Source organism: Cyphellophora europaea (genome assembly GCF_000365145.1).
Source record: "Cyphellophora europaea CBS 101466 unplaced genomic scaffold supercont1.2, whole genome shotgun sequence".
NCBI lineage: Eukaryota > Fungi > Ascomycota > Eurotiomycetes > Chaetothyriales > Cyphellophoraceae > Cyphellophora > Cyphellophora europaea.
In genome coordinates, this window is record NW_008481808.1 from 758,857 (window position 1) to 771,152 (window position 12,296).

Genomic DNA, 12,296 nt, shown 5'->3' on the forward strand with positions numbered 1-12,296 from the left:
CTGCGGATCATTTGGGAACGACGGCTTCCACAGCACTGACCTCCCTTAGGGCATGATACCCCAGGATTTGAGCGAGCTGTCTTGCGGGTTGCTTATGACTTCTTTAGCGTCATATATATCAGGCCGGGTGTGCGTATCTTGATCACCCTTTCAATGACGAGGTCTTGCTTGACACAGATTGCTTGCATTGATACTGTGGTCAAACAGTCAAAGTCGGACAGGTTTTGAGGTTCCTAAGATGAAGCAGTAGTAAGGCAGGTGCATGGGTGAGTCCTGATTGAGGTCTCGGAGCAGCATATCACGTGACTGAGACCGCGGGGGCACGAGTCATTTGGAGAAAGACGCGAGATCTCACTGCGCTTGCGCCGATGCACCTATCAGCCAGACAATACTATGGCCGGCTTCAAGCGCAAGTCCAACCCCAAAAGCGACGAGGTCGTTGCTAGTGACGACGACCGCCCCACTAAGCGCGGCAAGGGTGGTAAGTCGACGTTCCAAGCCTCGGTCGAACCCCAAATCGACGACAATGGCGACAAGTACTGGGAAATCTCGAAGATGCGACGCGTTACTGTCTCGGAATTCAAGAAGATGACCATGATCAACATTCGCGAATACTACGAGGCCAATGGCAAGCAATTACCAGGAAAGAAGGCACGAGTGTTGACCCAAGACACCCGATGGCGGCATGCTAATGGGTTACAGGGCATTAGTCTCACGTTGGAACAATATTCTGCACTTATCGCACTCATGCCACAAATCGAAGATATTCTCAGGGAGAAGGGCGAGGATGTGCCTCGGCCAGACTATGGTGCGAGCAAGCCTGCCCCTGCGGAGGGACAAGCTGAGAGTGATGACGATGCAGACGGGAAGGCACTCCAGAGGTCGAATATTGAAGCAACGAGCGATGAGGACGAGGACTAAGACCAAGCGCTGGCATCCTTGTCTTCAAATGGAACTTGACGGCGTTCAAGGGCATGCGAGCCCATTCGGAAACGGCCTGGCGGTCCTCGGAAAACTGTACATCAAGCATCAAAGCATGCGTTCATCAGCCCTGTAACATGGCATCTACAAGATGACATATTCTGTCTAGCTGCTACTCTCCCACTCGGCCACCCTCGATGCGACCGAACCTTTGGCCCACTTCCGCTCATGATCTTCTCGCGGCCGTACGTTTTTCTCGTCCTTCACAGCACCATAACCGCCACCACCGGGAGTCATCTGCACGACATCAGTATGTCTCCTTGCATCAGGAGCGATCGGCTTACCACAATGATTCTCTCACCAGGCTGCATGCTAGCAGTGTTCTTCGCGCCCATACTCACTAATCGCTCTTCATACTCATGCTCGCCCTCCTCCCGCCTCTTTCCCTCATGCTCGCCCCCGCTGCCCTTCCCCTGCAACTTCTTCACCCTCCTGACCCATACATTCTTTCCACACTGTGCATCCCCACCCCCATGCATGCCATACGGTCTATAAACCCTGCGCTCGCTCAATATGCTGACCTGCACCGGAATCCGAAACTCGATGTCTCTCACTACACCATCACCACCCTTGTGCTGCCCAATGCCGCCACTCCCCGGCCTCAATTCGAACCGCCGCAAGATGACAGGATACCGCCTCTCAAACACCTCTGCGTCCGTGATTCTCGTGTTCGTCATGTGCGTATGCACGCCCGACGTGCCCTCCCAGTCCTTACCCGCCCCGCTGCCACCAGCAATGGTCTCATAATACCCAAACCCTTTCTCCTCCTTACTACCCTTCAAGTTCCCACCATAGCCGAAGGTCAGATTGTTGCAATCGCCCTGACTCGCGGCGCACGCTTCGAAGCACTTGAACACCACGTCCGTGACGCGCTGGCTTGTCAGCACGTTCCCGCCCACGACCGCGGCCTTCTCGCTCGGACTCAGGAAGCAGCCCTCGGGGATGCGGACGTTGATCGGCTTCAGACACCCCTGGTTGAGCGGGATGTCCTGATCGATCAGGCAGCGGAGGCAGTAGATGATGGCGCTGTACGTCACGGCCTCGGGCGCGTTGATGTTGGCGTACACCTCCGGGCCCGTGCCTTCAAAGTCGAACACGGCCTCGCCTTTCTCCGCGTCGATGCTGACCTTGAGCTCGATCGGGCTGCCGTCGTCCATGTAGTCCACGGCGTGCAGGTCCTTGCCGGCGAAGCGGCGGCTCACGTCCTTCAGCAGCTCGCGCACCGAGCGCTCCGCGTTGTCCTGGATGCCGTGCATGTAGAACTGCACGACCTCCTCGCCGTAGTCGTCGATCAGCGTCGAGATGAGGTTGATGCCCTTTTGGTTCGCGGCCACCTGCGCCTTCAGGTCGTTGATGTTGTCTGCCAGGCACCGCGTGCCCGAGCACTCTGGGTACTGCGCCGGCTCATCATACAGCAGCTCCGTGATGCGCGCCTCGTTGAATTTGCCTTCGCTCACCAGCTTCTCCGACTTGATGGCCGCGCCCTCCTGGTACAGCTCCCGGCTGTGCGGTGGCATGCTCCCGGGTAGGATGCCGCCAATGTCCGCGTGGTGCGCGCGGCTGGCGACGTAGAAGACGATCTCGCCATTGTTGGAGAATGCTGGCGTCACGACCGTGATGTCCGGCAGATGTGTGCCGCCGAATTCCGGGTGGTTGGACACGATCACGTCTCCGCGCTTCAGCTTGCCCTTCCAGATCGCCGCCTGCGTGCGTACGCATGTGGACATGCTACCCAGGTGCACAGGCAGATGCGGGGCGTTGGCGACCAGGCCGCCCTCGGCGTCAAAGAGCGCGCAGCTGTAGTCAAGGCGTTCCTTGACGTTGGTGCTGACCGACGTCTTCTGCAAAGCGCGGCCCATCTGCTCGGCGATGGCCATGAAGCGGTGTGCGAAGATGGAGAGGAGGATGGGGTCCATCTCGGTGGCGTTGGGCTTTTTGGCTGACTCCTCGTCGCCAATGTTGATTATAACGTGTGTGGCGATAATTGTGGCGGACGCACCAGGGGTGACAACAATGGTCTGCGTGCCGTCCGCAATAATGGCGGGGCCTGGAATCTTGTCGCCGATGGCGAGGTCCTCGAGCTTGTAAATCGAGGTTGTTTGCCTGCCACCTTCGAAGTACACATCCGCAGAGGAATGAACCTTGTCTTTCGATACCTCCGTAGGTATGATCTCCTTGAGCTGTTGGTCTGCAGTCTTGTCCATTCCACCTTGAGACTTTCCGATCCCACGCACACGAACGTCATCAATGATAATGTCCCGGTCTGGAAGTGTGAATCCAAATTCCTGCTCGTGCTGTTTGACAAAAGCCGCACCGAAGGCCCAATCATCATCAGAGTGGTGCTCTTTGGCCTCCTCGGCGGAGGGGCGGATCACCATCAGTGCTGATTCTGTTCCCCGATAGCGCATGTTGAGGTACTCTTCATACTCGATGTTCTCGTCAGAGAATCCTTGGTCGTTGAGACGCTTGCGAGAGCGTTCCTTGAGCTCGTTCATCTTCGACTTGAGATTTTCGCGGGCACCGCCTTGAATGTCCCAGACCTGAGACTCGGGGACTTGCGATTCATCGACTACATCAGCGAGAGCCATGCCGTAAGCAGAGAGGACAGAGGAGTAGCGGTGTACCAGGATCTGGCGTATACCAAGCGACTCGGCGATCGCAACAGCATGTTGACCCCCAGCACCGCCAAAAGTTGCGAGACGGTGCTGCGACGTATCGTGACCTTTGGCTTCTGTAAGAGATCGGATTGGCCTGGTCATAGTCTCGTTGGCAATCTTGATGAAGCCGTATGCGACTTCATCTGCCGACATCCTCTTGCCGGTCTCTTTGTTAATTTGGTCGGTAAGCTCCTCAAAGAGCTTCTTGCTGGCATCAGGATCAAGGCCTTCGTCTTCATTCTTGCCAAATATTTTGGGGAAGAACTCTGGCAGGAGACGGCCAAGGAAGAGATTCGCGTCGGTAACCGTCAAGGGGCCCTCTTTACGGTAGCAAGCAGGACCGGGGTGGGCGCCAGCAGACTCGGGACCAACAACGAAGAGACCATTTCGGAAGAATAGCCGAGAACCACCACCTGCGGCAACGGTGTTGATGTCAAGCTGGGGAGACTGAATGGTAACTCCGGCCGTTGTTGTCTCGAAGACGTGCTCGTAGCGGCCCGACCCATATCGGGATACATCAGTGGATGTGCCGCCCATATCGAAGCCAATGACGGGTGTCTTGGTCTCGGGATCATAGGATGTCAGGGCGTAGCCAACAACGCCACCTGCAGGCCCTGATAAAATCGCCCGTAGTCCAGAGAACTTGTCGACATCGACCAAGCCACCGTCCGACTGCATGAATTCGCACCGGGCGCCTTTAGCGCCAGACTCCTTCTTCACGCTCTCCGTGCCCAAGCCACCCTCAAACCCTGCTTCGAACCCTGCGATGTACTTCTTTATCGCAGGCGTTAGATATGCATCCGCACATGCAGAAGTGGCTCTAGGAACCAATTTGATCATGGGCATCAGCTGGTGGCTGAGACTGACATGGTCAAACCCGATGTCTCCGGCAACCTTACCAATCAGTGCCTCATGGGCAGGGAAGGTGTAGCCATGCATCAAGCACACAGCGATACTTCTAAAACCCTCATCATACAGACCTTGAAGCTTCTCCTTGATGTGCTGCTCCGTTGGTCTCCTCATGATCCTGACAGCTTCACCTGAGAGCCCTTGCACGAGCTCATGCTTCTCATGCTGGTCATGCTTCGCCTCGGTTTTGGTCTGGTTCCGGTGAGGATCCTCGGCATAGTCTTCGAGTGTCACTCGCTCGTCGATCTCCACGACCTTTTGATACAGCACGTCCGGTCTGCGGATGGCAAGGTCAAAGATCTTCGGCCGGCTCTGGTTGCCGATCTCGAGGCAGTCCTTGAAGCCCTTGGTGACGACCATGGCCATCTTCTCACCTTTTCGCTCGAGTAGTGCATTGGTAGCGACTGTTGTGCCCATTCGGATAGACTCGATTTTGGCGGTGTCCAAAGGCTCACCGCGAGGGATCTCTCGCCCCGTAAACTTTGACATTAGTCGTCGGATGCCTTCGAGCGGCGCATCGTTGTAGTTGGCGGGGTCCTCTGAAAGCAGCTTGATGATGATGTCGTCTTCCATCTTACCTGTGCCGGGATTTCCTACGCAGTCGGTGAAGGTGCCACCTCGCTGGTAGACTGTTTAGTAGTGCAGAGCAAGATAGCGGCGAGGTACCTACATCAATGGCAATGCGGATGCCCCGCTCTGTGCTGCCTCCGTCGTCCCCCATCCTGCTTCACTTTTGGTCTTGCGTTGCACAGACGATTCAGAGCTGGTGAGGATCCGCCAATTGCTGAAGCTGATGGCACGATTAAAAGCGACAGTAATATATGAAGCTGCTGATATGGCGGAGGGAGAACTCCGCGACCGAATATTGTTCTGGAGGGTCTTCAAAGAACGAATCCTGGGCTTTCTGGACGGACTTCTCTCCTCGCTATTAGCCAACCCGTAGCATCGAGACTTGTCAGGTTCAGGTGTCTATGTGTCGCACTTCGATCAACGATAAGTATATTCGTCAGTGTTACCAAAAGATCCGATATCGAAACTGTGCGTCATTGCTCCGCAGTCGGAGAACTGATGGACAGCAACATTTTTATTGGGAGAAATCTGACGCTTTCATTATTTCTCCGATTAATTACATTAACTCGCCTCGTGCGGGTGCAGAGCCCGCCGTGTTGTACCGTGTGCGTAATTGGCTGTACTTCGAAGCTCCTTCACCAGCAGTGATCGAAAAGGCCTTTCCTATATTACATTTCTTGGGCCCAATTGATTCACCGGTTCAAACTGTGGACGTTCCCCGTGTGCGGAGGTTTCCGGATCAGCCTAATTGTCCCCAGACGACTGAAGTGGTTTCCTGCACTTTCCAGGTTTCCCCGTTGTGCTTGCTCCGTCCTCCTGGCCTTCTCCATCTGTTGATGATGTGTTGCAAGTATTGCTCTTTTCTGTGAAGCTGGTAGATGTGCAAGACTCCTCCGGTCACTGGCACGAAGTTGTGTGAGTTGGTGGTTGAGCGTGTGTTCTTGCTTCAGCGCTCGTGTGCTCAATTCACTGAGAGAACGAGACGGCTGCTCGTTAGCGTCTGATCTTAGCTCGGTATCGTGTTGTGAGGACGGTCTCGGCCTCTGGTCTACTTGGCTGACAAGGGCGGCTGTGGTGTTGGTATCCTGCCTGGCCGAATGCTTCGGTGGCCGTGCCTTCCTCGATCTGGCATGTGGTATGAGTTGAGGGTCGTCCGAGAAGCGCGTGCGCAGTTCCTCCATTGCAGTCGACGGGGGACTGTCATAAAAGTCTCGAACGACCTCGTCGGCGGTATCATATTTACAATGCCCTTTCGCCATCATGTGTTGCTGCACTGCCTGGAGAGTACTCCGCTGCGTTCCACAATAGAGACATTCATGGCATCCGGCAATGACGGTGTGAAAGTAGGAGAGGAGCGTGCCCACGTCCACTAGCAGATTCGTTAGATCCACATATAATCCATGTGACTTTGACATGTGTGCCAGATTCTGGTGCAGGTCCGATTCCATTTGGTTGCAGAATAAACACTGCGACTCATCCAAACCGTGATCTATGCTGGGAGATAACCGGTCATTAACGCTGTGTTCATTGTCGTCGGGAGTCGGTCCTCGACTGTGCGGATAGTTGTGTCGATCTGCATCGGCTCCCATAGTTGTAGTGGCAGTAGCAGTGGTACTGCTGCCGACCAGGACCATCAGTGTTGGAAGTCTGTAAGCACTGGAGAAATCAGATTCCAAGGTGTACGCCTGTCGAACAGGAGGTATTTAGTGCTGTGAGCGAAGTGATCTTACCATGAGGCCATAGGTATGGTCAGCATATGTATATGGCAGAGTGGCAGGCCATATCCTATGGTCGCTCGTATTAGACTCATAAGTGACGTTGATGGTCCAATCATCTCGTAGTGTCGAGGCGCTTTCATGCGAGGAATGGGTCCAGAGTCATCCGCGTTTCCATCTGCCAGTTTCCTGTTGCGGTTAGACTCAAATATTCTCCGTCGCCTGGATCCATCGGACCACCCTAAGTGCTGCCATAAACCGAGAACTAGACTGGCTGATTGCCTAAGATGACGTACGAAAAAGTCTAGACCGACTGTTGACAGTAGGCTCGATCACGGTATCTCGTGAGGAGTCGGAAATTGAGGCTCGATAGGACAAGTATTGCAACCAGCAGGTATAGCCATGATTTAGCTGGCAGAAAGAGAAAGTACATCGACCCAATGAACATTTGCCGCATTGATTGGCGCATGACTGGATGTTTCGCGCCGGGAACAATCTTTGCTTTCCAGGAAGTCCACGCATTCGATCCGCATCCTATCCGTGAAACCCAACTGAACAATTAAGGAGATTCGTAAATCCATCGTCCTGTCATCGCTCATTGCTCTCCTGGCTAGCCCTAAGGGCGCCGCGCTCGCCGCCTTTTGTCGCACAGTGCTTCACAATCCATGGATGTCGCTCGACATCCTCCAGTGGTATTCTCTTCTCGGGGTCCAGTACGAGAAGCTGCACAATGTTAGCAAGTGGCTCGGAATGCTGTCTGAATTGCTCACCTTCATGATCAGATCCCTGCCTTCAGGGCTCACGAAGCTCGGCACCTTCATGTCAGCCTTGGCTATCCTCCTCTGGGTCATAACCGGTGTGTCTTCGAATGGCGCCTCTCCAACCAAGAACTCGTATGTCAGCACGCCCAAACTCCACAAGTCGACCTTTTCGTTGTAGTAGTTGTCAGAGCTGCCGGGCCGCAGCATCTCGGGTGGTAGGTAATCAAGAGTACCGCACATGGTCTGTCGCCGGTTGTTTGGTGCGTGTACTGACCAGCCGAAATCCGAGATCTTGATTTCGCCATGAATGCCCACGAGGATGTTTTCGGGCTTGATATCTCGATGCATAACATGCTTCTTGTGCAGGTACTTGAGCGCAGCTGCCATCTGAGCAATATACTGTGCGGCTTTCCACTCCGGGAAGCGGTGCTCTTTTCGCAAGTGCTTGTACAGCTCGCCCTTGCCGGCAAATTCGAGGATAAGGAAGACACGCTTGCTGTCGTGGAAGTGACCGTACAGTCGCAAGATGTTCGGATGTCGTAGGTTGGACTGAATTTCGATCTCTCGCCTCACTTGTTTCTCAACCTTGCCTTGCTGAAGCTCGGACTTGTGTAGCACCTTTAAGGCACACACAAACCCCGATGTCCGCTCTCTCGCTAGATAGACTCTACCGAACTTGCCCTTCCCTAACGGCTTGCCGATCTCAAACATGCCTAGATGGAACTTTTTTGGGTCTTGTTGGTGAAAGAGCGTAGCAGGATCAGAAGAACGCTGAACAGACCCCGCGCTCTCTTCCGAGGAACGAGATGGGACCGGCTTGCGGACAGGAGATGGAGGTAAGGTCGGGACTGTGGTGGTGGTTGTGACAGTAGCGACTTGTGCCGCATTCTGCCTCGACTCGTTACTCTGCTGCAGAGCGTATTTGACGAGATTCGTTCGGCTTTGGCTAGGTGCGATACCTGAAGCAGCCATTGCAGAAGTAGCCGTCACCTGTCGCACATCATCAGCTGCTGGTTCCAGAGATAGCCAACGAGCTCCATACCTTGGACTTCAGCATGGTAGAACCATTGTTTGGGGCTTCGTTTTCGTCGTGGACGGAGAGATGCTCGAAGCGCGCTTCGAGAGTTTTGGCAGCCATTGTGAAAATGATAATTTCCGACACTCTACGCCGTCTTGCTGTATAGTTGTGCTGTTGTCGTATCGTTGGGAGTGAAGAGAGCGAGCCCGGATGGTCGAATGGGGTCAGTTAAACAGTGGGGAACGCGGCGGCGTTGTTAGGGGCAACTAACGGCCAAGAGATGTAAGCGCCCCTAAACTTGCCAGATTCAGCCTTACCTTATTTCGCCGGGGCTGGTCTGTCTCAACTTCGGCATATTCTCTGCGTTATATAGAACGATCGGCTCAGCGCTAGACAATTATCGATAGAGCTTGCGACGCGCAATCGCCGTTGTTACCTAGAACTTTGTCTACCGTGTTATGAGCTAAGATGAGTGTTCTGGAGCTTCCATCACTATACACAAACCCCCTACGCTTCCAAAAAGATAACACGCGAATAGAGCGTGCGATGATTCTACTGAAAGTATTCTTCCGGTTTCAAGTCAGACAATCAAAAATTCCGAAGCCAGGATACCTTTTTGATCAAAGTACGATCCATGACAGCGAGAATTGATGTCAGTCATTGCGAGAGAGCTGCCACTGAGACCCCTGTTACGGAGATTACAACCGCTAAACCATGCTACTAACAACAGCTTCGTACGGGCCTATCGTTGGAGTCATGAGGATCAGAGGGTTACATCGCCGCTGAGTAGGATGCGTGGAAACCAGGAGAGTCTTGTTGTCTGCAGTGGCATAGTTCATATCTGCTTTTACATAGCTGCGTAACACGTTTCCATGACTGAGAACATATGGTCGGAAAGAACTGAACATCAAGGCATCAAGCCCTCCTCAAATCTCCCTGAATTCTTCCACCTCATGTTCTCAACAAAGTGGGATCACTTCCTCGCACCAACTGCTGCTGTCTCTCTTACATCGACCGGCTTCATGACAGTAGGAGATTGCGCGATCCCCTTCTATTGCTCGACAGCGGCCTCTGCAGGAGCTGCAGGGTGTGCGGCACCTGCAGCAAGACCGGCGGCGGGAGGGGCAGGGTGAGCAGCAGATTCAGCAGGGCGAGCCGCACCAATCTGGCCAAGTCGGTCCAAGAGACCACCCAAGAAGCCACCGTCAGCCTTGCCAGCACCAATGCCACCAATGAGCTTGTCACCGGCCTCTTCCTCCTCTTGCACGTTTTGTTCGATCATCTCCTCAGGCTTGAGAGCCTGGACACCCTTCCTGGGATTCGCTGCCGCCGTCTCGACTGCAGCGGCCTCAGTGGCAGTCTGAATCGCAATCTCGTCAGCTGCAGTCTCAAGTGCGGCAGCAGTGTTCACGGCGGCAGCTTCTTCCACGATGGCCGTGGCCGTGGCGAGGGCAGTCTCTTGAGCCAAAGCGGTTTCAGCGATAGCAGTTGCATTCTCAACAACAGCAGCCTCTGCGACAGCGGTCTCGGTGGCGGCGTCCACTTCGGCTGTAGCGGTTGCCACAGCTTCGGTTTCCGCGTCGACATCATCCGCTTCCTTTTGAGCTTCCTCGGCTTTCTTTTGAGCCTCAGCAGCTTCCTCTTCCTTGGCTTGCTTCTTCGCAGCCGCGGCGTCCGCAGCATCCTGTTCGGCCTGAGCAGCATCCTGCTCGGCCTTTTGAAGGTCGGCCTCTTGTGCTTGGGCATCCTGCAGTGCCTTGAGCAGACCCTGTTGCAGGGCAGCTCTGACTTCGGCCGCAGCTTTCTCCTGGGCAACGCGCATATTGCGGGCTGCGGTCTGCTGGCAGGCGAGAATCTCGTCCTGCGCGCGTTGTTGTGCGGCCATCACGTCATTGGTAGCCCTTTGAACAGCCTGAACCACATTCATGTCGTTCTTGATGGCATCTGGTACGTTGGCCTGCTGCGCAATGAGCTCAGCATCAACCTGACCATCTTGGACTGCACTGATGGAGGCAAATCCAGGCTCGCCAAACTGCTGGGCCCAAGGTACTGCTGAGCATTCCAAAGCCTGATTATCGGTTGCGGTGGCGACTTCGACGTCGTCGGTGGCAGTGGCCACAACTACGTCGGTAGCGACAGCGGCGGCAGTGATTTCGGCTGCGGCCTCGGCGGTGGCGGACACAGTCGCCACTTGCTGTTCCGCCGCCGCAGCGGCAAGAGCAGCGGCAGCCTGCTCTTGCCTAGCGAAAAGTCTGCCAGGATGAGGAGCGGCGAAGACAGGAGCCGTGGCGGCTAATGCCAGAGCAACGGAGTACTTCATAATGAATGTGGCTGCTTGAACTTCGTAAAGATCGAATGAAAAGAATGATGTTGCGCCGATTCTCCAGGAATTGACGACTGAACAAAAGAACGACTTGTCAGTTCTCCAGGAACGACTTATGACGTGGAAGAGAATGAAAGAAGATGGTGGAAGAAGTAGCAAAGCAGTGAAGGATAAACAATTGACATCTGCTGTCGAAGGACTCGAAGCTATATAGCCGGCCTGGAGGAAACGATTTGGAATTGATGGTTGTAAACCCCTAGCTCTGCTCAGCGGAGTGTCAGTTGCTAGGATGCAGCAGCTTCAGTAAGGAATTGAGGGTTGCAAACCCCTAGCTCTGCTCAGTGGAGTGTCAGTTGCTGGGACGCAGCAGCGTCAGAAACCCTAGCCTCTACTAGTTGTCTAAAAGCCAGTGTCGGTCGTTAGGATAACATCACACATGCAGTCACTCATGAATACCCACACGGCATTTGTGCTGATGCTGGTTGAAACCGAACATGCTGCAGATGGGGAATCGCGAATTTGTCAAAGCAATATCCAAGGCTACGGCTCTTCTGCGCCAATGGCAGGGGTGGTAGTGAGGCGGGGAAGAAGCGAGGTCTCGCGAGGAGAATGAAGGTCGTACGAAGGAGGAAGGGCAGCTCTAACCTGGTGGTCGTTGTTTGAACGTCTTGTCGATCAAACCAATGGTGCCAAGGTGTTCCACATGCTTCCATGAAGCGTCGACAGTGTCGGAAGTCTGCTCGTCAACCGCGTGGGCTGTTTCTGAGCATGTTGACGACCCCTTGCGAGACACTCGCTTAGCTCTCGACTGTGTTCGAGTCGAAGAGGTATACGCGATGCATCAAGCCTTGATGAAGCTCTTGGCTGGGTATGAATTGAATGGCACCATAGTCACTGACTTAAATGCCGCAGTCATGGTGGGCATCAAACGGGAGTCGCCTGGCGACATCTTTTCTGGTCCTGACAACAGTATTTTCCTGTCTGTGACGTCCGGGTGCTGAGTCTTCCAGATATAAAGACGTGCAAACAAAAGCAGCAAGATAGAAAATACTTGAGTAGGCACTAATGCCGAAGCCACAGAGTTGCGGAGTGGCTCAACCAAGCTAAGCCCTGTTTAGTGACACTATCGATAAGCGGATGCTCCCACATCTGCGGGCGGCGGCGAGGGACTGGTAGACATGTTGCGGGTGTAGTATTCATCCAGACATTTAATTATTTCGGCGTCTTCCAATCCTGTGTAAGCTATTTGGCAGATAGCGTTGCTCCCCTGGAACAGTCGCAAAGCGCAGGCATTCAGGCTGGTCCGTCTTTGCCCAGAGGCACCTCCATCTCAAACTCCCCGCCATTGACCATCTTCCACCA

The 12,296-nt window shown here is 54.3% G+C and overlaps 5 protein-coding genes across 5 annotated transcripts; 1 reads left to right on the forward strand and 4 right to left on the reverse strand.

The window, feature by feature from the left end:
* Positions 1-393: 393 nt before the first annotated feature.
* HMPREF1541_01771 (uncharacterized protein) lies at positions 394-921 on the forward strand (the record flags this gene model as incomplete). The annotated part of the gene is made up of 2 exons (XM_008716128.1): positions 394-657; positions 703-921. 2 exons carry the CDS (start codon positions 394-396, stop codon positions 919-921), a joined length of 483 nt encoding a protein of 160 aa, XP_008714350.1.
* Positions 922-1,086: 165 nt separating this feature from the next.
* HMPREF1541_01772 (uncharacterized protein) lies at positions 1,087-5,268 on the reverse strand (the record flags this gene model as incomplete). Its single annotated transcript, XM_008716129.1, has 3 exons — positions 1,087-1,218; positions 1,266-5,168; positions 5,218-5,268. 3 exons carry the CDS (start codon positions 5,266-5,268, stop codon positions 1,087-1,089), a joined length of 4,086 nt encoding a protein of 1,361 aa, XP_008714351.1.
* Positions 5,269-5,809: 541 nt separating this feature from the next.
* Positions 5,810-6,565, reverse strand: HMPREF1541_01773 (uncharacterized protein; the record flags this gene model as incomplete). Its single annotated transcript, XM_008716130.1, has 1 exon — positions 5,810-6,565. The coding sequence occupies one exon, from the start codon at positions 6,563-6,565 to the stop codon at positions 5,810-5,812; it is 756 nt and encodes a 251-aa protein (XP_008714352.1).
* Positions 6,566-7,420: 855 nt separating this feature from the next.
* On the reverse strand, positions 7,421-8,731 carry HMPREF1541_01774 (uncharacterized protein; the record flags this gene model as incomplete). Its single annotated transcript, XM_008716131.1, has 3 exons — positions 7,421-7,555; positions 7,603-8,583; positions 8,636-8,731. 3 exons carry the CDS (start codon positions 8,729-8,731, stop codon positions 7,421-7,423), a joined length of 1,212 nt encoding a protein of 403 aa, XP_008714353.1.
* Positions 8,732-9,662: 931 nt separating this feature from the next.
* Positions 9,663-10,931, reverse strand: HMPREF1541_01775 (uncharacterized protein; the record flags this gene model as incomplete). The annotated part of the gene is made up of 1 exon (XM_008716132.1): positions 9,663-10,931. One exon carries the CDS (start codon positions 10,929-10,931, stop codon positions 9,663-9,665), a length of 1,269 nt encoding a protein of 422 aa, XP_008714354.1.
* Positions 10,932-12,296: the final 1,365 nt, after the last annotated feature.